This window comes from Halichoerus grypus, chromosome 13 (assembly GCF_964656455.1).
Source record: "Halichoerus grypus chromosome 13, mHalGry1.hap1.1, whole genome shotgun sequence".
NCBI classification, from domain to species: domain Eukaryota; kingdom Metazoa; phylum Chordata; class Mammalia; order Carnivora; family Phocidae; genus Halichoerus; species Halichoerus grypus.
In genome coordinates, this window is record NC_135724.1 from 70812584 (window position 1) to 70838699 (window position 26116).

The 26116-nt window shown below is 46.8% G+C and overlaps 2 protein-coding genes and 1 pseudogene across 2 annotated transcripts; all 3 read left to right on the plus strand.

Annotated features, from left to right (window-relative positions):
- The first annotated feature begins 1 nt into the window (after position 1).
- On the plus strand, positions 2–4304 carry LOC144379919 (uncharacterized). Its single transcript, XM_078060726.1, has one exon. It carries the CDS (start codon positions 2009–2011, stop codon positions 4289–4291), a length of 2283 nt encoding a protein of 760 aa, XP_077916852.1. The 5' UTR covers positions 2–2008; the 3' UTR covers positions 4292–4304.
- LOC144379752 (leucine-rich repeat-containing protein 37A2-like) lies at positions 4304–5532 on the plus strand. The gene has a single exon (XM_078060108.1). The coding sequence runs from the start codon at positions 4528–4530 to the stop codon at positions 5530–5532; it is 1005 nt and encodes a 334-aa protein (XP_077916234.1). The 5' UTR covers positions 4304–4527.
- On the plus strand, positions 5391–13503 carry LOC144379920 (leucine-rich repeat-containing protein 37A2-like; annotated as a pseudogene).
- Positions 13504–26116: the final 12613 nt, after the last annotated feature.

Consider the following 26116-nt stretch of genomic DNA (forward strand, 5'->3'; position numbering starts at 1 on the left):
AGCACATAGGCCGGGGGGCTCCTAGTCTGGGTCGGCCAGCAGAGCACCCCGAGGAGGCTGGTCTTTGCTGCTTCGGGCCCTCTTGCTCCTGAGCTCAGGGGGCTCTGAACTCAACCTATAAGCCCTTCCAACTTATTTAAGGTTTTCCAGTGTTACACATAAATCTGCGGATGTGGAACTTACTGTAACTCCAGAGCCGGCTAAGGAGGTTGAATCTTCTACAGCCCAGCAGGAGGCTCCACCTCAGCCTCTTGAGCATACTGAGGAAGCAGAACCTTCTCCAACCCAGCAAGAGACCTCAGCTAAGCCTCCAGAGGCGGTTGAGCCTTCAAGTGAGCAGCAACCAGCTCAGCCTTCTGAGTCTCCTGAGGGGTTTGAACCTTTTCTAACTCAACAGGAGACCCCAGCTCAGCCTTCAGAGCCTCCTGAGGAAGCTAAGCCTCCAAGTGTACAGGAACCACCAGCTCTGCTTTCTGAACCTAGTGAGGAATTTGAACTTTCTCTGACTCAGCAGGAGATCCCAGCTCAGCCCCCAGAGAATCCTGAAGAGGCAGAACATTCTCCAGCTCAGCAGGAGCCCCCAGCTCCGCTTCCAGAGCCTTTTGGAGAAGCTGAACCTTCCTCAACCCAGGAGGAGACCTCAGCTCAGCCTGCAGAGCTCCCTAATGAGGCAGAATCTTCAACCCAGCAGGAGACCCCAGCTCAGTCTCCGGGAGAGATAGAATCTTCAGCAACCCTGCAAGAACAACCAGCTCAGCCTCCAGAGCTGCCTTCTGAGGAGGTGGAACCTTCTCCAACCCAGCAGGAGCACCCAGCTCAACCTCTAGGGCATCATGAGGTGACCGTTTCGCCTCCAGGTCACCATCATGTTCAACATTTAAACCTGCCCGATGTCAGTGTTAAACCTGCAGATGTGCAGGTTACTATAACACCAGAACCCATTACAGAGGTGGGTGAACCTTTGCCAGTTCAGCAGGAGGCTGCAGCTCAGCCCTCTGTGCCCCTTAATGTGGAACCATTTGCAACCCAGCATGAAGCCCCAACTCTGCCTCCACAGTCCCCTGAGGAAGCTGAACCTTTGCCAGTTCAACAGGAGACTCCGACTGAATCCCCAGAATCTACCACACAGGAGAAACCTCCAACACAGCAGGAAACGTCAGTTCAGCATCCCGAGTATCCTGGAGAAGTTAAACCTCCCACAACCCAACAGGAGGCCCTGGCTCAGCAATCACAGGGCCCCGAGGGTGAACCATCTTCAACCCAGGAGGAGGCCCTGGCCAAACCTCCAGAGACCCAGGAAGAGGGTGAACATCTTCCAGCCCAGCAGGAGGCCCCAGCTCAGCTTCCACAGACCCCTGTAGAGGCTGAACCTTCCTCAATACAGGAGGAGAGCCAGGGTCATCATCCACAGACTCCTGAGAAAGTTAAACCTTCAACCCAGCAGGAGGCCCCAGTCCGGCATCCACAAGCCCCTGAGGAAGGAAAACCATCTCCATCCCAGGAGGAGGCTCCAGCTCAATTTCCACACACCCCTGAGAAGGGTGAATCTTCAACCCAGGAGGAGAGCCAGGGTGAGGATCCACAGACATCTGAGCAGATTGCACCTTCTCCAACCCAACAAGAAGCCCCAGCTCAGCACCTACAGACCTCTGAGGGGATCAAACCTACAACCCAGGAGGAGTCCCCAGCTCAGCACCCTCAGGTCCCAGAGGAGGGTGAGCCTTTTCCAACCCAACCAGAGACCCCAACTCAGTATCCAGAGTCTCTTGAGGGGATTGAGCCTTCTCCAGCCCAGTCAGAGGCCACAGTTCAGCATCCAAATCCCCTTGGGGAGGTTAAACCTGCAAGCCATCAGGAGGCCCCAAGTCAGCAACTACAGACCTCTGAGGAAGTTAACCCTTCTGCCACCCAGCAGGAAGCCACAGCTCAGCATCCAGAGCCTTCTGGTGAGGTTGAACCTTCTCCAGCCCAACAGGAGGAGGTCCCAGCTTCCTCTCCAGAGCATCATATGGTAACAGTTTCTCCTCTAGGTCAGAGTCAAACTCAGCTTCTGCTGTTGCCCAGTGTCACTGTTAAACCTGTGGATCTGGCACTTACCATAACTCCAGAGTCCACTAATGAGGTTGAAACTTTTCTACCCCAACAAGAGGCCTCAGCTCAGTCTGCAGTGTCCCCTGAGCAGTTGGAACCTTCTCCAATCCAGCAGGAGGTCCCAGGTCAGCATCCAGCACCCCCTGAAAATTTTGAACCTTTTCCAGTCGAGCAGGGAGTCCCAATTCAGCCTGAAGATCTTCCTGAGGAAATTGAGCTTCCTCCAAGCCAGCAGTGGAGCCCAGCTCTGTCTCAAGTGCCTGTTGTGGGTGTAGAACCTTCTCTAGTCCAGCATGCGGTCCCAGCTCAACATCCAAAGCCCAATGAGGGGATTGGGCCTTCTCCAGTTCAGTATGAGCACCCAGCTCAGCCTCCAGAGTCCTCTACAGATATTGTATCTCAGGCTCCAGTACATCATGAGGTGACATTCTCACCTCTAGGTCCCGGTCAAGCTCAGCATCCAATGTTGCCCAGTATCACAGTTAAACCTGTAGATCTGGAGGCTTCCATAACTGCAGTGCCAACTAAGGTTGAACATTCTCCAGTGCAGCAGAAGGTCCCTGCTCAGGCTCCAGTTCCCCCTGAGCAGATTGAATTTTCTCCAATCCAGTTCAAGCCTCTTTCCCAGTCTCCAGAGATCCCCAAAGATGAATCTCTTCCAGGCCAACAGGAGCTCATAGCTCAGACTCCAGACCCTCCTAACGAGGTAGAACCTGCTTCAAGCCAACAGGAGGTCCTAGCTGAGCCATCAGAGCCCCCTAAGGAGATTGAACCATCTGCAAATGAACATGCAGTCTCAGCTCATCCTCCAAAGCCCACTGAGGAGGTCAAGCCTCCAACTCAGCAGGAGGCTCCAGCTCAGTCTCCTGTCCCCCAGCAGGCCCCAGCTATATCTCCTGAGCCCCCTAAGGAGGTGGAATCTTCTCCCACACAGCCAGAGGCCCCAGCTCAGCCTTCAGAGCCTCCTCAGAAGGTAGAACCATCTCCAGCCCAGCAGGAAACCCCAGCTCAACCTCTAGAACTCCCTGACAAAGTAGAACTTTTTCCAGTCTCTCAAGAGACTCATCCTCAGCTTCCACAGTCTCCTGAGAAGGTAGAATCCTCTCCAGTCCTGCAAGAAGCCCCATCTCTACCTCTAGAGCCCCTTAAGGAGGTAGAACCTTCTCCAACCCAGCAGGAGGCTCCAGCTCAGCCTCCAGAACCACCTAAGGAGGTTGTAGCACAACCTCCAGTCCATAATGAGGTGACAGTTCCACCTCTAGGACAAGAGCAAGCTCAGCATTCAAACTTGCCCAGTGCCACTGTTAAACCTGTTGACCTGGAGCTTACTGTAACTCCAGAACCTACTACAGAGGCTGAGCATTCCACGGCCCTGCAGCAGACTCTATCTCTTCCAGAGGACCCCGAGCTGACACTTCCACATCCAGAGCACGTTCAGGCTCAGCAACCAAATTTGACTGAAGTCACAGTTCAACCTTTAGACCTGGAGCTTACCGTAACTCCAGAACCCACTACAGAGGTCGAACATTCTACAGCCCTGAAGAAAACTATAGCTCCTCCAAAGGACCTCGAAGTGACATTTGCACACCTAGAGCAGGTTCAGACTCAGCATCCAACTTTGGCTGAAGTCACAGTTCAACCTTTGGACCTGGGGCTTACCATAACTCCAGAATTTACTAAGGAGACTGAACTTTCTCTACCTACGCAGGGGACCCCAGTTCAGCCTCCAGAGCCACCTAAGGAGGTTGTTGTAGCTCAATCTCCAGTATATCAGGAGGAGATTGTTCAGACACCAGGTCAAGATCAAGCTCAGCATCCATCATCACCCAATGTAACAGTTCAACATTTGGACCTGGAGCTTACTGTAAGTCCAGAACCCACTATAGAAGTTGAACATTTTACACCCCTGAAAAAGACTACATCTCCTCCAAAAGACCTTGAGGTGACACTTGCACATTCAGAGCAGTTTCAGTCTCACCGTCCAACCTTAAATAAAGTCACAGTTAAACCTTTGGACCTGGAACTTACCATAACTCCAGATCTACTACCAAGGTTGAACCTTCTCCAGCCATGCATGAGACCCCACATCAGCATCCAGAGCCGCCTAAGGAACTTGTATGTCAACCTCCCGTATATCAAGAGGCAGCATTTCCAACACCACATCAGGATCAAGCTCAGCATCGGTGGTCACCAGATGTGACAGTTGAACCTTTGGACCTGGAGCTTACCATAACTCCAGAATCTACTACAGAGGTTAAACAGTCTACAACCCTGCAGCAGACTACAACTCCTCCAAAGGACCTTGAGGTGACATTTCCACAGTCAGAGCAGGTTCGGGTTCAGCATCCAACCTTAAATAAAGTCACGGTTAAACCTTTGGACCTGGGGCTTATCATAACTCCAGAACCTACTACAGAGACCAAAACTTCTCCAACCATGCAAGAGACCCCAACTCAGCCTCCAGAGCCACCTAAGGAGGTTGTAGTTCAATATCCATTCCATCAGGAGGTGACAGCTCCAACTCCAAGTAAGGATCAAGGTCAGCATCCAGCGTCACCCAGCACCACATTTCATCATGTGGACTTGGGGCTTACCATTACTCCAGAACCTATTATGGAGGCTGCACATTCTACAACCACAAAGAAGACTACAGCTCCTCCTCCAAAGGACCTTGAGGTGACACTTGCACATCCAGAACAGGTTCAGAGTCAACATCCAAACCTGACTGAAGTCACGGTTCCACCTATGGACCTGGAAATTACTATAACTGCAGGATCCAATATGGAGGTTGAACCTTCTCCAACCATGCAAGAGATCCCAACTCAGCCTCCAGAGCCACCTAAGGAAGTTGTAGTTCAATATCCATTCCATCAGGAGGTGACAGCTCCAACTCCAAGTAAGGATCAAGGTCAGCATCCGGCATCACCCAGTACCACATTTCATCATGTGGGCTTGGGGCTTACCATTACTCCAGAACCTATTACAGAGCCTACACATTCTACAACCATGAAGAAGACTATAGCTCCTCCTCCAAAGGACCTTGAGGTGACACTTGCCCATCCAGAACAGGTTCAGAGTCAATATCCAAACCTGACTAGAGTCACTGTTCCACCCATGGACCTGAAAATTACTGTACGTCCGCAACCAGAGTCATCTGAGACAGTTTTTCCCCCAACGACCCAGAGTCGTCTGAGACAGTTTTTCCCCCAACGACCCACTGTGCATTCAGGGCTGCCTCTTGTAAAATATACCCCAGAAAAGGCCTACGCAACTGTAACTGAGCAACCAGAAGAGAACGCTACCACGAACATCAACCTATGTGAGCTCTGTATCTGCAAAGATGAGACGCTGTCGTGTACTGGTTTCAGTGCAAAGCAGAGGCTCCGCAGAGTGCCGCTGCCAGAGCCCAGCCCCTACAACGGCACCTTCGCCATCTTGTAAGAATTGCCTTTCCTCATTTGTTCTCTGCCTCCTCCTTGCCACGGCAGCCTTTTCTTCCAGGTCTTCCTGGGCCTTCCTCATCTCCCCAACCCATGTTGACTTTCTGTTTTTACCTTTTCTTTGTCAACTGTCCCTTATCTTTGTTTTGCTCTTTGCTATTGTTTCCCCTTCTCCAATCTTTTACTTGCAATTGCCCTTATTCCTTTTTCTTATCCAGTTTTTTATCCCCATCATTTCATTCCTTAACCTCTACTCTCCCACTTTTGCTCCATCCTCTTTATAGCCACATGTCCTTCTCTCCATCTCGTTGGTGGTGATACAACAAAGGGGTTAAGAGTAGAGATTCTGGAACTAGACCGCCTGGCTTTGAACCGAGGTCTGTCACTTACTAGCTTTTGATTCCTTTTCCTTTTCCGTAAAATGGGGATTATGATAGTTACCATCTTGTGGGCTTATTGTGAGATTTAGATGAGTTAATACATATAAAGCACTTACACTGGTGCCTAGCATATATATGAGTGTTATGTATTATTATTTGACTCCTCAGTTATGTTCAGAACTCATCTTTGTTCCCTGGCCTTCTATATATAGCACCTATTTTGTGCCCAGCCCAGGACTCAGTACTGTAGGATCCATGAGGGTATGACATTGTCTTTAGAACATGAAATGATAGGTGGGAAGAAAGGAAACAGGCAGAGAAAGGGAGGTGACCTATGATTAAGTACAGACCATAGGTGCTGTAATTCACCAGAATCTGTAATCAATAGAGTGTGGAGGTGAGGGAGAGCTGCATGGATCAGCTAAAACTTTAGCTGAGACTTAAAGAGTGGCTATGATTTGTTAAATAGAGCAAAACTAGGGAGTATAGTCTAGGCAAAGTCACTGCTGCAAGACTGATGAGGAATTAAGAATTAGGTTAGGACGCTGTGAAAGATATGATTATGAAAACCCTTAACTATCAGCTAGAGGGCTTTGAAAGTTACAGTCTGAGATATAGAGAGTCACTGAAAGTTTTCCCGCAAGACATAAATATCATTAAAACAAGAGGATTGTTTTTGATTCCCTATGTAGAGCGATCTAGAGAGGAAAGCTTGATCTAGGGAGACCAGATAGAACGCTCTAGCAAAAGCTGGGAGTAAAATGACAAGGGGCCGGATCAGAGTGGCTGTGATAGGAGTAGAAAGAAAATCCTGAGAGCACCACAAAGGAAGAAGCGGCAAGACTGAGTAACTGATGAGAGTAGCGGGTAGGGTGTGTCCAGGAAAGAGAAAAATGAAACCTGACTCTTGAAGTTTCTGTCCTGTATGAGCAGTTCAATGGCGGAAGAACAGGTGGAAACACAGCAGTTGGGAAGGAGAGCCAGTTTGAGGGAGATAAGTTCAGTTTTAGGCATCTTTTCTCAGGGAACATAAAGCAACCAGAAGGCTTCTGGTTCCTGGAAATGGCCACTAGGCAGATGGGCAGATGGGTACCTATTTTGCCTTGTTTCTGACTCCCCTAGAAAAAATGTGTATATAAACTGAATAGGTAAGTTGTTGCTGAGGAAAGCTAAAGGTAAAAATACATAGAGTTAGTGGATGAAACGGAGTCTCAGGCATTTCGTGGCTTCTTTTAAACACATGCAATTCGTGGATACATTCTCACTGGGGTTTTTTTGTTTGTTTTGTTTGTTTTTAAATGGCACAAGCATATAGGATAAAATGTAAAAATCCCACCCCACCCTCCCTACCACCTGTAAGATAACTCCTGTTACCATTTCAGTGTGTGTCCTTCCTTCCCATCGCTTTCCTTTGCAATTTTTCCCCTAATGAGGTAATACTTTCTATTCCTTGCTCAGTGATTTGTTGCTTTTCCTTGTGCAGTACGTCTAAGAAATCTCTCCATGTTAGTTCCTCTAATTTCTAACTTCCTTTATCCGAACAGCTGAAGAGGTTTCAACAGAGGGCACTGAGCCAAAGCTTTGTGTTGCCTGGCTTAGGATTTCTTTACCTTTGTTTGCTGATAAGTGATACATTTTGGCCATGTTTCTGTTGAATTATTATTTTCTCACTGATTTACGAAGGAGCCATTTTGGACACATAAGTGATTTTGGAGAAAACACTCATAGTCAAAGTAATTAACTGGCAGTATTTGTCCAAGATAGGAAGTTCAGGTTCTAGGGAGATGCCTCGTTTCCGCACCGCAGCCCCACATCATCTCTTCATTGATTGCGCAAACTGGGATGCTGATAGCTGGGGAAATTAGAACGCTGGTATTTTCTGCATTGGAATATTCCCCACAAGGTTGCCAATGCTTCTTTTACTTATTCCGTGTTTCTTCACAGAAATTTCGAAGGAAATTCTATTTCTTACATTGATGAAAATACATGGAAGCCATACCGTTGGGCTGAGAAACTGTGAGTATATTCTCTCCAAATACAAATACAAAAAACTGAACTGCATTCTAAGATCCTTCTTGGTCCAGAATTTTGAAGTCAGTAGCTCTGAGGAAAGGTATTTCCCCCTCCATATCCCAATTCAACCTCTATTGATTGCAATTCAGTGTTTATTTTAAAAATTAAATTTGGCAGGCTCTCTTTAAAATGAGAGTCAATCTAAACTTATATTCTATTATACAAGGAATACATGATTATGTTCTCAATATATAAAAATGAAAGAATATAGTGATATAGTGAACATCCTCCTTGTGTTCTGATCCCCCACCGCTGAGATAGCCACTACTCTGGATTTCATATATATCCTTCCAGACCTTTATCCATGCATTTGTCTACATACATATTTATAGACAACAAAATAGGTTTGTTGTGTGATTTTCTTTCTTTCTTTTTTTCTTTTACATAAATGGTAACATCCTACAACTCGATTCTTTTGCTTCATGGTAGGTCTTAGATTTCTTTTCTTCTAGTACATAGGGGGTTACCCCATTCCCGTAAACTCCTGCGTAAAATTCCGTAGTATGAATGTATTATAATTTAATAATTCCCCTATTGATGGATGTTTAGACTGTGTCCGGTTTTCTTGTCACATGCATTGCTGCAGTGAACCACCTCATCCATGCATCTTTGTGTACACGGGCAGGGATTTCTGTAGAATAGAGATCTAGAAATGGAATTGTTGGGATGAAGACTATGTAGATGTACAGTTTTAATTGCCCTCAAAAAAGTTGTGCCGACTTACACCCCAACCCATAGACCATGACAGCATTCACCTCCTCACACCCCTCCACCACTGGATATTCTCCATTTCTTGGCTGATCTGATGGGTGAATAAAAGGGGTCTCATCTGAATTTGAAGTTTTCTGATGACTTGTAAATTTAAATGTCTCTCTTTGTTTACTGAATATTTGTATTTCTTATCTGAATTTTCTGTCCTTGCCAACTTTTTGTTATCTTTTTTTTAATTGATTTGTAGAAAAAGTCAATGTAGATACAAATGATTTTGGAAAAAATATTACACTCAAAGCAATTAACTGGCATTTTTCATGACAGCTTGTGTATCGTATCATTAGTTCAACTTGAGTAGATAAGTCATAAATGACTTCTGAATTAGTAATAGAAGACATAGTAGTCATAGTAATCTAAAAATAGGGGTTATGATCCCACTAAAGTAGATCCCCCACCCTTAGTCTGTTATCTTATTGGAGAAATGCTAGAACCAAGCAAAATTTTTTTTATTTTATGAATTTCTTAAATACTATTTATAGTTTGTATTTCCCCATGATAGTGTCTGACTTGGAGATTTTATTTCCCACACTTGTAAGAAAACTGAAAGTCATTTGGCACGTTACTTTTCTTTAGGGAGTGGAGGGGGATGGGTAGGCTAAGGGACAGGAATAGCAGAAAAACTTTGAATTGTGTACTATATACCTTTGGAATTTTGAGCCATGTGAATACATATATATAAAACATATTTTTAGAAAATAAATAGAAATTTAAAAATTAATTTTTAAAAAGCATGTGTTTGGGAGTTTATATACTAGAACATGAATCTAGTAAGATTTGCAGATTTCTAATTCAGCTTGAGGCAGAGGTTCCTAACTATGGATCACTGGTCCCCTGGGGCAGGATTTTTAACCTTTTTTCTATATATCTATTTGATGATCTGCAGAAGACTGTGTTCTTGGGATAATGTTTATAAATGTATAATAATTTAAAATATATAGTAAAAGGAAATTATATTGAAATACAGTTTTCAAAATGTTTTTTAAAAAAGATTAGTGATATAGCAATAAACCTGCTTCTGTTCACACATTAAATAACAAGATATAGTGGTAGGTATAATAACAATTCAAGGTAGTGATGAGAATAAATGACATTTTGAGATATCTACAACAAATATGTGATATATCATTTTATTATCCACCCAAGTTTGGCCCTCCTCCGAATTCAATCCATTCTCCTCACAGACCTGTGCCCAAAAAGGATGATTCATAAATTGAAATCACGTGCACACCTTTGCACATATTCAAGAAAGTGCAGTTTTCTAGGGAAAAGGTCCATAGCTTTTATGAAATTCTCAAAAGGTTCTTGTCTCAAAAGATTGAGCTTGAGTCACAAATTAAGGGGTGGGGGTGGAGAAAGACATTTATTATTATTTATTTATTATGATTATAACTTACTATAATTTATCATTATTATTATAAAGACATTATTATTATTTATTATTAAGTTGTACTTATCCTCACCAGTGATACTAAATGGATAATTTGTTTTAAATAAAAGCAGTATGTTTGCATATTGATACCTGTCACTTTTTGAATTCATTCAACAAATATTTATGGAGCATCTATTATATACCAGGAACTGTTTTTACATGCCTGGGATAGAGGCTCAAGAATAATATCCCAGTTCTCGAGGGGTTTACAAATATATAATATAAAAACAAATATGTAAATATAATAAATAGATATAATTTCAAGTACTGAGAAGAAATCGTTAGCCAGAGCTCTGTTTAGAGTTCAAGAAGAGGCAAAACTAACTTATGTTGTTTACAGCTGCCATATGATAGGTAAAACTACATTTAAAAAGAGAGGAAATTAGGGGTGCCTGGGTGGCTCAGTTGGTTAAGCATCCAACTCTTGACTTGGGCTCAGGGTCGTGGGACAGGGCTCTTTGTAATTGAACTCAAACAAATGCGCCATCAGAGAAACCTATGGCCAAAGAAAGAAGGCTCAGTAGACCGTCCCCAAGGGAGCTGGAGCAGCTTCACATGGCGCAGAGGCCCAGGAAATTAGTGGGAGTAGAGCCTTCATTCATAAAGGAGCACAAGGCAGCAGTCTCTTCTTTCCTGAAACAATACATCTTGGACAGGCCTCCACTGCTCCAAAACATAGAGCATATGTTATGTGAGCTGCAATATATGGGAGCAGGGACCAAGCAAAGGAATTGGTGGGTGGGTAGAGAGGGCATGTCCAGATGAGGACCTGCTAACAGTGGGTGTTGTCATGGGCATCTGCGATGGCAGCAAGAACACAAGCATGCTGAAGAGTGGAAGGAGGAAGCATCTGAAGCAGGGCAGGGTGGGGTATATGAATGCCAGGAGTCACATTAGATCTGCACACAGTTTAGCTGAGTGTCTTCCAGCCTTGACTTTTTTTGAGTACTGCACAATCGAGCCTTGGGGAACCCATGGAATAATCCCAAATACAGTTATCCACACTATGGAAGGTTCTGAGTAAATAGCTGCTTTTTCAAAAAATACCCTTTTCTCCTTTTGTTGTTGCCAATCATAGATTCAAGTTTGAGTTTGTCTCCTCTCTAAATGGTACTCAAATATTTGTTGATTCTTAATTTATTTGGGATGTATGACTGTGGACTGACAAAAAGCTGTACTATCAGTCTTTCATTATCAAAACTAGTCTCTTTTTTGTTGACAGATGAAGAAGTATCTGTAAGGAATGCAGAAGGATCATTCATGAAGGTATTGAAATCCCGGAAGAAGAGCACCAGTACTGAGCTGATAATTGAGCCAGAGAAGCCATCCTCAGACAAAAATCGCTTCAGTTTAGCCTTTATGAATGAGCAGCTAGACTTTAATGATGAAAGTGATGTTATTAGTGCGCTGAATTACATATTGCCTTATTTCTCAGAGGGAAATCTAGAAGATGTAGAATCAACGTTATTACCATTCATTAAACTTCTGTTTTCAAATGTGCAAGACGGAGACAAGCCCATGGGTCCCTTGACAAACAACACAGGGAACCCTTTTCTTAAACCTGGACCCAACAATTCAACTTACAAAAATAAACTGAGGAAACTCCATTTTCTAGAAAATTTGTTAGATGCAGAAATTCAAGAAAAAATTGATGAGGTGGAAAAGAAAGAAAAAACTGCCATGCTTATACATTCCGGCCTTTTTGGTCCCAAATTCAAACGCCAAATCTTTCCAAAGAAATTGGAAACTGCCCAAGCACAGGAAAAGAGCCTCACCAAGGCTGAGAGTGTAGGGAAAAAGTTTCTGAGAGTAAAGAAGGTTATCAAGGGCCCAAAGGGCCTACAGAAAAGGTACCTCAAAAAAATGCGCCATCAGAGAAACCGGGGGAAACAGAATGCCCAGCCATTTGTGGAGAATATGGCCAAAGAAAGAAGGCTCAGCAGACCGTCCCCAAGGGAGCTGGAGCAGCTTCACATGGCGCAGAGGCCCAGGAAATTAGTGGGAGACTCCTTCAGTAGAGCCTTCATTCACAAAGGAGCACAAGGCAGCAGTCTCTTCTTTCCTGAAACAATACATCTTGGGCAGGCCTTCTGCCTCCACTGCTCCAAAATCCCTACCTGAGGTGAAAAACAAACCAAATACTTAACCGACACCATTTTTGTTTTAGAGGATGCAAATGCTAGAGTTAGAAATATGAAGGCTTCTAAACCAGTCTCACATTCCAGAAAAAAGTACCTCTTTCATAAAACTCGCTCGCCTGTGGTCCACAGAGCACCCAAGGCCAAGCTGAGTCGAAAATCCAGAAAGGAAAGTCCTATCAGTAATAGGCTGATGATTGCAAAGAGGCCTCCATTCTCCGCCATCAGGAGCCTCATAAATTCCCCTTCACGGGAGGCTTTTTCATCTTCAGGAGAACTGAGTTCTCAGGAAAATCCTTTTCCAGAATTATTTACTCTTTCAGAACCTTTTAGAGAAAACACTACTGGAGAAAACACTACTGCACAGAATGTTTTTGAGAAACCTATTTCTACAAGAAACATGACTGTGCCAGAACAAACCCTCCCTGCATTCAGGAACCATAAGAATCTTTCCAGTGCATATTCTGTGGCCACCACAGACAACTTTATGCCAACTGTTAAACAAACCAATGAACCACGATGGATAAACCACAGTGTGGGCACTGAATTGCCCCCGAAGCCCACAGGCTTCACTGTGTCGAAGCTCTCAGCCCCAGGTGACCTATTTGAAATCCAGCTAAACCAGCAGCTACGGTCCCTCATCCCGAACAACGACGTGAGAAGGCTCATTTCTCACGTTATCCGGACTTTGAAAATGGACTGCTCTGAGACCCACGTGCAACTGGCCTGTGCCAAGCTCATCTCCAGAACAGGCCTCCTGATGAAGCTTCTCAGTGAGCAGCAAGAAGTAAAGGTGTCCAAGGCAGAGTGGGATACGGACCAATGGAAGACTGAGAACTCCATCAATGAGAGCACAGAAGTCCAGAGTGAACAGAAAGGGCAGGAGTCCAGCGAGGTGAGGAAAACTCCTAAAACATGGGATCTGGACTTTGAGTCAGTTGAGGACGTGCCATGAAAGCACCCAAGCACATAGGCCAGGGGGCTCCTAGTCTGGGTCTTGTCTTGGCCAGGTAACGTTGGCTAAGACAGTGATCTGCCACTTTGCTCATTTAGAGAACAGTGCCACTATCCCCAGGGTAGATGAGAACTAATTCACGTGTGTGTGCCTCCTGGGAAGCTCTTACATTTCTCATTTTAGAGACAAAGAAACTGACACACACACACACACACACACACACACACACACACACACACACAGGAGAGATTGGGGGAAGAAGACCTGACTCACCCTCCCGGGTCCTGGGAGAGCCGCCTGGCACAAGGGTGTCCCTGCCCTGACCACCCCTGAGAGCCGGGATAGAACAGGGAGACAACAGGTTTCTGGCCAGATATTTTGTCCTCTGCTTTTGACCAGTGGATTTCTTTAGAGAAATGCTTGGTTATGTCCTTTGCCCAGCGTTCTCCCGAGACCAGCCCCTGAGCTTTGATATGCCCTGGGCATGGAGTCTGTGCTCTTGACTCAATGTCGCTCAGGGCGGGCTGCCTGCTGTACAGAAAGCAGGGGTGGGAGGAGGAATGGTGGGGACCAGAGAGCCCCACATCGGGCTCCATCCCAGGACCCCAGGATCATGACCCGAGCCGAAGGCAGCCGCTTAACCGACTGAGCCACCCAGGTGCCCCTGTACCTCACTAAATTCTTACACCAGCCCTTGGGTTCCACTGGATTGTCCTCTTGAGATGAAGAAACTCAGAGTTGTTAATTGGCTCACTCAAGATCACACAGCTAGTTAAGTATCAGAACCAGAATTTGAGCCCAGATCTGTCTTGTTCCAAAGCTATGTTCTTAAGTCTTCCTACCCTCCCCCTTCCATCATCCCTGAGCTGGTTTCTGTAGCTACCTGGGGGAAGAGGAAGATGTTGTCTTTGACCTGGGGCCGGGAAGGCAGAGAGAGAACATGGGCTTGTGGAAATAAACAAAGACCACCCAAATGAGAAGACGCAAAGGCTGTTTTCCAAGCCCCCTACCCCAAGGGAGTCAGCTACCAATCACTTGAGTTCGGCAGAGAATTGAAGGCCGGCAGAAGACTAGGAAAGCTTTATAGTGGGACAAAGGGAAGGCTTCAGGTTCTGATCAGAGGCTCTCTCGGCGTGGGGAAGCTGTAGGTGTGCTAACTAGAAGGGGGGTACCCTATGTGATTGGTTAGGGGAGCATATTGGACTTTTCCCAGTTTGTCCTACATTGGACACGGGGCCAAAATTAGGGAGGCTGTCAGCTAGTGGTCCAGTCTTGGCTGTGTTTGGGCCGAGGGCTACAAGGGTTGCCTCGTGGCTGCCCCGAGAGGGGGTCGCCTCCTTAGCTGTTGCTGCAGGGAGCGGGTCAGATAGTGCAGCCATTGTCTGTGGGTGTATTGAGTCTCTCAGACTGCTCGCCAGAGTTCTAGAAGAGGGGCCTTCCTGGCTCGGACCTGGACCGAGGCTTCTTATCTCGTGCTCCTTCCTGCTGCTTCTCCCTTCTGCCCTTTCTGGAGCCACCGGTCCCAGTACGTCTGGTTGCTATTTGATGTGCATTAACTCTTAATTCTTTTTTTTTTTGTTTGACAGAGAGAGACACAGCGAGAGAGGGAACACAAGCAGGGGGAGTGGGGGAGGGAGAAGCAGACTCCCCGCTGAGCAGGGACCCCGATGCAGGGCTTGATCCCAGGACCCCGAGATCATGACCTGAGCCAAAGGCAGCCGTTTAACTGACTGAGCCACCCAGGTGCCCCATCTCTTAATTCTTATAACAGCCCCGAAAGGTAAGCATCTTAGTTATTACTGCTGCATCAGAGCTTATCCCCAAATGTAGCAAACATCTATGACTTCACACAGCTTTCGGGGGGCCAGGAAGCCGGACGCAGCTTAGCTGGGAACTTCCAGCTCAGAGTGTCTCATGAGGTTGCAGCCAGGGTGGTGGCCGGCGCCACGGTCGCCTGAGAGCTTGCCTGGGGGTAGAGGATTGGCTCCCGAGAAGGCTCCTGACACGGCTCTTGTCTCAAGGCCTCAGTTCCCGTCCATGTAGACCTTTCCTCAGGGCTGACATGCAGTTGGCTTGCCTCGGAGCCACTCTTGAAGAATGCGCCGCGATGGTGAGCAACTGGTAGGAGGGAGAGGGGCAGAAGAGTGAGGCTGCAGTGTAAAATGTGTTGGTTCTCTTTGTTATTTAAGTTTCACAGCCACCTTAGGGAGAGAAACCATTAGCCCCATTTGACGGATGAGAAAATGGAGGCTCAGGAAGGAGAGAGATTTTGCCGGAGGGCACAGAGCTGGCTGGTGACTGACACAACCAGAACGTAAGCCCTTTGCTACCTTAAAACCTGACCCCGGCTTTTTCCAGCACTTGGTGTGTGGACGGGTCTGGGGGGGCTTCATTGTTAGGGAAAGACCCCCCAGCCCCCAGAGCTTGGGGGAGGCCTCGGGAGCCTAAGAAGTTGTCTGTCAACTGAGCTGCCTTCTCTGCTCCAGAGACAAGGAAGCCAGGGCCTCTGGGCCCAGCTGCCACCCACACAGGACTATTTTGACCCTCCACCTCAGTGACAAGTCTGCATCTTCCAGCTCTGGAAAGGCCATCTGGGCAGTCTGGCTGTCCCAGGAAGAGCCTCTACCCTGAGGCCACCGTTTATGCCCTGCTGTCCCCTGCAGCTGTTTCTAGATGAACCTTTAGCTTTCTGGCACGTCATGGCTGCCCAGGGTCAGTCAGGTGCCTCCCTCGCCTGGATTCAAGGGTTAATAAAACCTCCTTAATTAGTATCACTTACTAGATGGACCTTTCTGAACTAAAATGTTTAAATCTGCAGATATTTTAAATTCACATTTCAAACAATGTTTAAAAGTGTCCTGTGCAAAACAATGAATCATGGAACACTACATCTAAAACTAATGATGTAATGTATGGGGATTAACATAACATAATAATAATAAAAATAAAGAAGTTCATTATCACAGAAAAAAAAAAAAGTGTCCTGTGCATGAGCCATTTTTTTTTAAGGATTTTGTTTATTTATTTGAGAGAGACAGTATGGGGGGGGGAGGGGAGGAGAGGGAGAAGCAGACTCCCCACTGAGCAGGGAGCCTGACGTGGGGCTTGATCCCAGGGCCCCCGGGATCATGACCTGAGCCGAAGGCAGACAGACGCTTAACCTACTGAGCCACCCAGGTGCCCCCTGCATGAGCCATTTTAATGATGAGATAAGAATGATTGTATTTTGCATCTTCAAACTACACACACACACACACACACACACACACAGATGAAAAATGTAAATGGATGGCCATTGTATAACATACTTCAGGGGGAAGTCTAAGAACCTTTGGACGTAATTTATTTCCTGAAGTGGTCTCAAACAACCCCCTAGGATCCTGTTTACACTATTCATTTGTTTGGCAAACTCTCCCTGGAGCGGGCAAAGGTTGCCTTCTGCCAGGTTCCTATCCGAATGATCTCATGTTTCACACTGGCAGAGGGGAAGTTAATAATGATTTACTGCATCTCTCACAGAATTAAAATAAACACGGTTGCCCGGTTCAGCCTTTGTCCCGCACACCAAGTGGAGAGCAGTGGAGGGCCCCCAGGCAGCTCAGGCTGTGGGAGCTTGACCCACAGCAGCAGGAGAGACTCCGCAGAGGTGTCTGCGCAGGAGTCGAAAGGGGCAGTTCCTGTGTACGCACCTCGAAACAGGTAACCGCGACAGGTATCACAGGGATCATGGAGCTTCATGGCCCGCCTCCCGCCACCTCGCCTCCCACCACCTGTCTGATTTGTGTTTTAGAGAAAACCTGGATTTTGGAGATCTAGGATCTGTTTCTGCCTCTGCCCCTAATTGGCTACTGTGACCGTGAGCAAGTTGCCATCCTCCCTAGGCCTTGACTGGCTCATCTATAAATCAAGGGACCTGGATCAGATCATCTTCAATAAATCTACATTTACAAAAACAGGTGGTGGACCAGATGGGCCATAGTCTACCTTTGCTTTACATTTCCTGTGGGGTTCAGAGAGCCTGGGGTCCAAGATCTGTGCCTGGTCTGCACCTAAAGCCCTGTCTGGGCCTCCATGATCCCATCCATAAAATAAGGAGCACATTAATACCTGCATTCTGCAAACCGCTCAGCAGAGGTGACACTGAGCTAAAGAGGTCTGATCAATACAGGACTTCTCGGGGCCTTTAATACGTTGGTGTGCATTGTGAATTTCCTAGGGGCGGATGCAGGATGCAGGGTTTACCCAACACAAAGTAATATTTTTTGCACTATGTACCACTCAGCACGGCTTGGGAAATGCCCTGTGAGCTCCCTGAAGTCTCATGTCCTTCCCTGTAAAACACGGGTGACCATAGCACCTGCCCCCTGAACTGTCGGGAAGGCTGAATGGGGTAATGCCTGGAAACGGGCCTGGCACAGAGTAGATGTTCAATAAATGCTGGCAGCTATTATTTATAATAAGATTCTCCCTTTCCAGCGCTGACATTCTGGGTTTCCAACTGCAGCATGTAATTAAACTCCAAAGCATCTGGCTTCCCGAGTTGAAAGAACAAGCCCAGAGGAAGGAAAAAGGAAGAGAAAGATCCTTCTGGATCGTCCATTTGGGCACCAGCCTCACTGCCAGTTGTCACAACAGGGGAACATAGCGAGATGCCAACCCCTAACGACAAGGCTTGGGGGAGTCTGGGGTTCCCTGCTGAGCTCAGATGCTGTGGAGCATATTTCAGAGGCAGACTGGGGAGAGGTGGGATCAGTGCCCCTTTAGACTCAAACAGGAGGACCCAACAGCGTCCCCCGCATGGATCAGCTTCCCTTTCCCACTGTCCTGGGCACAGTGATCCCGACCACTTTCCGGTATGTGTCACATGCTGGGGGAGCAGTGAAAGGGAGAGCTGAGTCAGAAAAGGTAAATAGGAGAATTCAGGCAAGGAAAGGCAATCCGCAGAGAAAGAGCATCTGCTATGGCTCAGAAGCCCGCAGGAGCGCAGGGCTGTGGTGGCGGGGACCCAGGGGTGGGGTGGTAGTATAGAGGGCCGTCGGGAGAGAAGGCTAAAGGGGGGGCGGGCACCTGGACCCCAGAGACTTTATTAAAGGCAGCCATACACGTCAATTACACTCCCCTGTATTACACACACACACACACACACACACACTCACTCTCACTGTTTTCTGTAGTGTTCAAAATTTGACCGTGAACATGTATACCTTTGATATGAAGCATGTTCACGTATACGAAGGAAAATAATGCTTTTGAAAAAGAAAAGAAAATGATCACCCTTACAACCATGTGGAGGCCAGTTTGGAGGCCTGCAACTGACCAGGTAAATGGTAATGATGAGCCACTCCACTCACAGACATCTCCCCAAAAGGATGGAAAACGGATGCAAATACATGTAGGCGCATGCTAATAGCAGCACCGTCTACAATGGCCACAAGGAGGAAACAGCCCAAAGATCCACCAACAGTTGGATGGGCAAGCAGAATGTGGTCTCTCCATACAGTCGGGTCTTACTCATACAGAGGAATGAGGTACTGGTGCCCGCTACGACATGGATGAACTTCGAAAATGTTACGCTACGTGCAAGAAGCCAGACACAAAAGCTCACACCTTGTACGATTCCGTTTACATGAAATACCCGGAATAGGTAAGCCCACCGAGACAGAATGTGAGACTGATGGTTGCCAGGGGCTCGCAGAAGGAAAACAGGGAGCAGCTGCTTCCCGGGTATGAGAGAAGGTCCCAGCAGCTCGGACCCTGAGCTCTCCCCACAGTTTGGTAATAGAAGCCATTAAATCCTTAGCTATGAGTTAAGCTCCCTCGAGCTGACTTTTGGTCGCTTGCACCAGGAATTTATCTTATTGCAGTGGTTTTCAAATTGTGTCCGTTGTGGAACACCAGGGTTCCATAGAGATGTTATGTTGGTTCTGCAAAACTTTGAACGCCACAGGTGCTGAGGCTGATTAGAAAAAAAGAATTTGTAACCATCATCTACAACCCCCAATTGACTTCCTAAACGTGCAACGTACATTTGCATTTGTAAAATATGTTTGGCTAACAAAATGCTTCTCTGACCTGTTATATGTATGAGTTCTAGTTAAAGTTTCATTTGAAAAAGGGTCCAACTTCTGAAAATAAACAGTATAAAATCACTGTCCCAAGAAAATGATCATTTCATACTGGAAGGGTTAGCTTCAAGGAGGCTCACTGCAGCTCTGTTTGTACCAGGGCTCAGCCATCTATGGCCCATGTGCTACATTTGGCCAGCCCCTGTTTTTGTAATAAAGTTTTATTCAAACAAACAAACAAAAAATAAATTCTTTTATGCATCCTGGCTGCTTTTGCACTACAATGGAAGGATTAAATCATTGCAACAGAGACCTCAGGTGCCACAAAAACTAGAACATGCATTATCTGGCCCTTAACAGGAAACGCTTGCGAGCTCCTGGTTCTTAATGATGACAAATTGGAAGCAACCTAAAGGTCCAAGAAAAGGGGATTGGTCAAATTACTAGGGTGCATCCCTTCAGCAAAGAGAATGCCAGGCCCCTGTTGAAAAATGATGCTGTGGCACAGTGACTCTCAAACTTGGCCGCACACTGGAACCCCCGGGGAGTCTACAAGTCCCCTCCCTAGTCCAGCCGCATCCCTGATGTCTGGGCAGAGTGCACACATCAGTATTTGTTAAGCTTTTCCAGGGGGTTCTAACACGGAGCCACTGTTGTAGAGGAATATTCACTGACATGGAAATATGACCACTCGGTATAGTTGAGGGAAGAAAAGCACATAATCTAACAGTCTACCCTATGACCCCTTTTTGGTCATTTTTATTGGTCATTTCTCCACGCGCTCACATCCCAGCCTCGCCTAGAGGAACAAGAGATGCCGAAACATCGACAGTGCTCGTCTCAGGACGATGTGGCTATGCGACATTTTAACTTTTTTTCTTTTTGGTTATCTGTATTTTCTATGTGTTTTACAATGAACATTGTATCTTGTACCAAGTATGAAAAAAGATAATCAGCTTAAAAAGTATACCTCTTGGGTTTTTTTTTTTTTTTAATTTTATTATGTTATGTTAGTCACCATACAATACGAAAACAATGGATCGTGGATCACCACATCAAAAACCAATCATGTATTGTATGGTGACTAATTTTTTTTTTTAAAGATCTTATTTATTTATTTGACAGATCTTATTTATTTATTTCACTCACTGGGAAGAGAGGTGTGTGTGTGTGTGTGTTTGTGTGTGTGTGTGTGTGTGTGTGTGTTTGTGTGTGTGTGAGACCAAAAATGAGGCTACCTGACCCCTGTCCCTCTTATGACTTTGAAACACCCTGAGGGATAGTTCTCCATGGTGATTCTCTTTATAAAACTCCAGGGTCATGATCCTGCATTTAGAGGTATGGATCTAACATATTTTTACTGGAAAAAGACTTATTTAGGCCAGGAGGGCTCATGTGAGAGCAAACCTGTTAATAATTCACTGAATTGGGAGTCCAGGTCCTGTTGAGTGACAAGAAATCTGTCAATTTTTTATCTCTGCAGACACAAGACCTACAGCTGTGGGGTTTTCAGGTTTCTGGAAGCAAGGGCAGGGCGGGGAGCATACAGCCCCCTCCTTCCTGCCCCACATCCCAGCCAGACCCACAGTCCCCCGTGTCCCCAGATGTCTACCAGGGAGTGAGAACAATATATTGCTGATGGTTTTCTGTGTGTGTGAAGAATCAGTACAGCTTGGGACTTTATGAATCATGCAAAAATATTTCTGTGCTCGAATTACTATCCAGAGAATTCTTAGGAATGAGAATCTAGAGCATAAGATACATAATGACATATCTTAAAATATGCAGGCGATCCTGTGTCTGTGGATTCCTCGGAGACTCCCCATGGGGGGGGCATCAGTTCATTCTGAAGTGGGTCAAAATCAGCAGATCCCATGTGCAAATACATACAGGTAGATGAATACATTCTTTTCATGAAATGTAAAAACTTTATTTTCATATTAGAGACTTACTGGGGGGCTCCAGAGAGGCACAGTAGGTTGAGCTTGCGACCCTAGGTTTATCTCAGGTCGTGCTCCCAGTGTCCTGAGCTCCAGCCCCTCAAAGTCTTCTGCCCTGAGCATGGAACTGCCTAAGACATTCTCTCCCTCTCCCATTGTATTCTCTCTCTAAAATAAATAAATAAATCTCTAAAAAAAATAAAGAGATTGACTGGGAGTGTTGGCAACACAAAATGAAGCCTGGGGAGAGAGCAGGAAGGAGAATGTGGGGGGTTGCAAGCAGCTGAATTTTCTGGTCATTCTTCTCTTTAGAGATGGACCCTGGAGACTGGGAAATACATCAAGATCATTTCCAGTTCTCTTGGAAATCCTGACATGGAGACATAGGTGAGACTGAAGACCCAGAGCGGGTCCTAAAGCCTGAGGGATGCAGGAGCAAAGAGGATTAGAGGAGGATATGGGGAGTGTTGTCAGGGAGAGTTCGTAGGATCCGGTCCAAGTTCACGTGTAGCTGGTTCAGAGAGAGGAGACTGTGTCTGTGACCAGGGTTATTGTCAATGTATCAGCTGTGGATACATCAGTCGTGACACAAGGTCACACTTCATGGAATAAGATGATAGAACGGATTGTGGAGGAATGTTCGCTGGGCAGTATGTTCAGCCGTAGACACAGAATTCATTCCTGTCCATCTTCTCCAGGTTGAGTGGGGATGTGCAGTTGGGCTCGGATATCTCATGTGTCTGTGTCTTCCTCGGATGCCCCCATTTTATGTCACTTTGCGTGCATTACATGACTCTTCCCATTTCCCTGTTGAAGGATAGATCGTCGTGCAGAAGAGACCACCCCGCTATGTCTCTCCAGGTAAGTTTCTTACTGAAAAGCGGCTCAGAAACAAGATCCGTGGGTCCAGAGGTTTTAGACCCACTTCCTCCTTATCTGAGACGCTGTGAGGAGCGGTAGCTGCTCCCACCGCCGGGAGCTGTAGCCCAGTGATAGTCCGCCTCGGCCTCAGCCTGCAGCCCCGAGATGCGCAGAAGCCCCGCATTGGCCGAGGCGTCTTTGGAGCCCGAGAGGCGGCTGGGGACCCCGGAGCCCTGGTGCTTACCGGAGTCTGAGGAGTAGTACAGCAGACCCCGGGGAGGGCTCCCTGGCTGCTGCTGGATCCAGTAGATGTTCGAGCCGCCAACACTGATGTCCCTGCTCAGGTGCAGGTGAGTCTGTCTGTCGCTCCCGGAGATGCAGAGAGGGAGGGCGGCTGGGTCAGCACGGGCTGGGACAGGGAGCCTGCAAACACAGACGTTAATGGGACAAGAAACAGGGAAATATTTATCAAGATGCTGACTTCAGGAAGAGTGACTTTGAGGGCTGCCCAGGTTCCCTGAGGCCTGGACCTACCTGTACAATAGGAGAGGAGGGTGAGGAGGACAGAGTCCAGGCCATGGTGACACAGACTCTGGTCCCAACAGTGGGCCGGGCTGCCCCAGGCCTCCTTTTCTCCTGCAGCTTCTGCCACAGGAGGGGCTGTCCATGCAAACGGGGTCCACCCAGTGACTGCCTCCCTGAGCCCTGGTGTGGGGCTCAGCTCACAGACAGAGGGAGGAGGATGGGGGTGGCTTCAGTCCTGGGGAGACCCCTGGAAAGATGCACCTGCTGAGACCACACACGGGTCCCTGCTCAGGGGACTCTGCCAGGCCAGAGGGGACACAGCTGCTGAGTCCCCATCAGGGAGCACAGGGCCAGTCCCCACTTCATTTCTCTTTGAGTGAATGCTCCTCACTGAGCTGCTATGTAGAGACCCCAGGGCAGTCCCACCGCGCCCCCTGCTGGTCATGGCGCAGACGTCACTGTGTCCCAAAGCCCTGAGAGCCCCGCTGATTTCTGCAGCTCCCCACATCCCTGTGGATCCACACATCCGTGGACCAAGTCTCAGTACAGGTTTCCCCTGCTCTCTGAAACTCCATCATCCCTAGGAAACCTTAGTAAGCCACGATGGCATAAGGCAAGAAGCAATTAACATTAATTTATATGCACAATTTTTTTTTGCATGTTTCCAGGCTCAAAAAGAAATCAGTCCTAGGCTTCTCTGATACCCAAGGACACATTTTGCCGTCAGATGTAGAACACGAATGGCGATAACGCGCATGTGATAACACACACCGTTCACAGCCGCGGTGGCCTGTGGCTGAGCTGCTGGCTGTGACTCCCGGGGAAGCAGCTGGAAGGCGCCCGTCATGCTGGTTGGGTTGTGCACCGTCTCTGGAGAGGCTCCTGCAAACCTCACGCTGGATGCTAAGTTGGCACTTATTTTTTTGTGAAACTGAAAATCCTCCTCAGATGGCTTTTAGTAGCTAAAGCAGGTCCTAATGTAAATATTTCATAAAAGCTAAGTGGTGTAAAGGGAACTTTCAAAAGTCGGGGACACCTGTACTATGATTCTGATGCTTGTGCTTGCTTCCTGTAAGTTCTCACTCCAGGAGGAGCCCTGGTCCACGGGACGTGCGAATATGTGCATATATGATTGCAGGACGTTCTAGACAAAGCTGAATGACCCAGGTGTGTGCAACAGGTCAAGTGTCACAGAACGGGGGACAGTGGAGCTGCTTTGAAGAAATTATAGGGACTGTTTCTGAGTGAGGCATAGACAGAAAAGATTGTAGCAATACAATCACGCAGTGCATATTCCAAAGAGGACAATTCAGCAAACATTTCAAAACATGGCAGTGTAAGTGTTGGTAGAGATTACATTTGATTTAATGATTGGTAAAAAATACATAAATATAAACAATGGCTTTGGTTGGCTTCACAATTGCCCGTAGAGACTGTAACATGTTTTTAACGTTCAGAATTGACTTTATGTTCCCAAGTTTGTAGGTTCTGTATGTCTGTGTCATGCATTTCTTCTCAGGAGTTTGTCTTAGACATCATAACATTTGTTTATAATAAAAGAAAAGTTCCCTACATGTAGGGGCGCCTGAGTGGCTCAGTCGGTTAAGCCTCTGCCTTCGGCTCAGGTCATGATCCCAGGTCCCGGGATCGAGTTCCTCTTCGGCTCCCTGCTCAACAGGAAGCTTGCTTCTCCCTCTGTCTGCTGCATCCCCTGCTTGTTCTCTCTCTCTCTCTCTGACAAAAAAATAAATAAAATAAAGTCTTTTTTAAAAATCCCCTACCTGCATTTTTTACACTTTTTCTAGTTTACTAGAAGTTAAATGTGAAATTGTAATGTTTCCAGAGGTGTTCAATGTCTGAGCAATGGCTTCCAGAAGCCTTCCCTTCCTCACTGCACCATGGGTCCAACTCACCTTTCACTCTGCACATGGTTCCCACACTTCTAGACTCAAAGGCCTTTTGACTCAACTTCTGTGACTGCGATCAGCCACTTCCCTGAGGCCCTGTGCTCAAGGCAGTGGGAGGGATCTTCCCCACTGAGCTCAGGAATGTCCTCAGGGCTGCTAGCACAGACCCCAAAGTCCTCCCTCCCCTAAGTGTCCATCCTGACCTGGCCCCGCCCACCTTCCTGCTCCCAGTGCAGCCCTTCCCCTTGCTCTCTGAACTCCAGCTCCTCTCTTTCCTATAACTCAAAACCCTGAATTCCCACCCCTTCCATGGTTTCCAAGCTGCCTCCTCCTCAGCTTAAAGGGGGAAATGTGCTACAACATGAGTCATGCAGAAAACACATATTTTGGCAACTCTGAGTAGCTCCTTAGAGCAGGATACAGGCATATCATCACAGATAGGAAAAGACAATATATAGGCTCATTTGCAAGGTAAGCAAACTATAGACAATAGTGCAAACAACAGCCTGCATCCATATCCAAACACAAGGTCATGAATATGACTCTTCTTGTGGACTCTCCCACTCCTCTTTGTCCCTCATCCTGCTCCCTTCCTGAATATGAAGCCGATCCAACCCCTCCATCATCACTGTATGGTCTTCACTGGTACAAGGACTTCATGAGCATTAGCACATTACTTTCATGTTCAGTGTTCTTGTCTTGTGCATAAAAGCAATGGATTCCAACTACTCTCACATAAATGTATTAGTGTTGTCATTTCCGATATTTCCAGAGAAAGAGAGAAACTGAGTATCTCTAAGATACCTGACATCATGAAATTCTCAGTAAGCCCGGGATGGCACCAGGGGGTAGGTAGGGAATGGGCAGAGGGCCACCTGCTTCTCCCAGGTCACACATCCTCACCTATTGCCCTTCTTGTCATTGCCCCCCAGCAAGAGTGGGGACCACTTTGCTTCTGGAAACAAAGTAATTCTCTTGCACTGGGAGACCAATAACTACAGAGGATATAATTTTTATTGAACTCATAAATATCCACTAAATCTAGAGCATGAAGTCTTCTGATCTCAGTCAGATGTGTAACTATAGAAACCATAATCTGAGCTGTGTTTGGTCCCAGACAGGAACATGGCAGTGATGAATAAGACCGGAGCAGGGGTGGAGGGTGTAAGTTACCACCTTGGCCCATGGACCAGGAGCTCTTTGTGATGTTTGATTGTATTTAGCTCTAGAACAATGAGAATCAGCCTGTCCTTGGGGTGAAGCACAGAGGAGGTAAAGAAGTCCTGTTCATACACTTGAATCTGGAGAATGAGGTTGGAAACGAGGACGGAACTTCATGCTGCCCCGAGTACAAGCGTAGGGGCTCAGTCTGAGCCTTGGTACAAATGCCATGGGAAACCCCAGTGTTTCTTCTGTCCTGTGCGGGGCATGGTGGCCCAGAGATGAGCAGAAGCCCTGCACTGACCGAGGCATCTTTGGAGCCAGAGAAGCAGCCGGGGACCCTGGAGCCCATCTCATTCTTGAGTCTGAGTAGTAGTACA

Excerpts from the sequence above, each read along its gene's own strand:
- LOC144379752 (XM_078060108.1), top strand. The coding sequence starts at position 4,528 with ATGCAAGAGACCCCAACTCAGCCTCCAGAGCCACCTAAGGAGGTTGTA.
- LOC144379919 (XM_078060726.1), top strand. The coding sequence starts at position 2,009 with ATGGTAACAGTTTCTCCTCTAGGTCAGAGTCAAACTCAGCTTCTGCTG.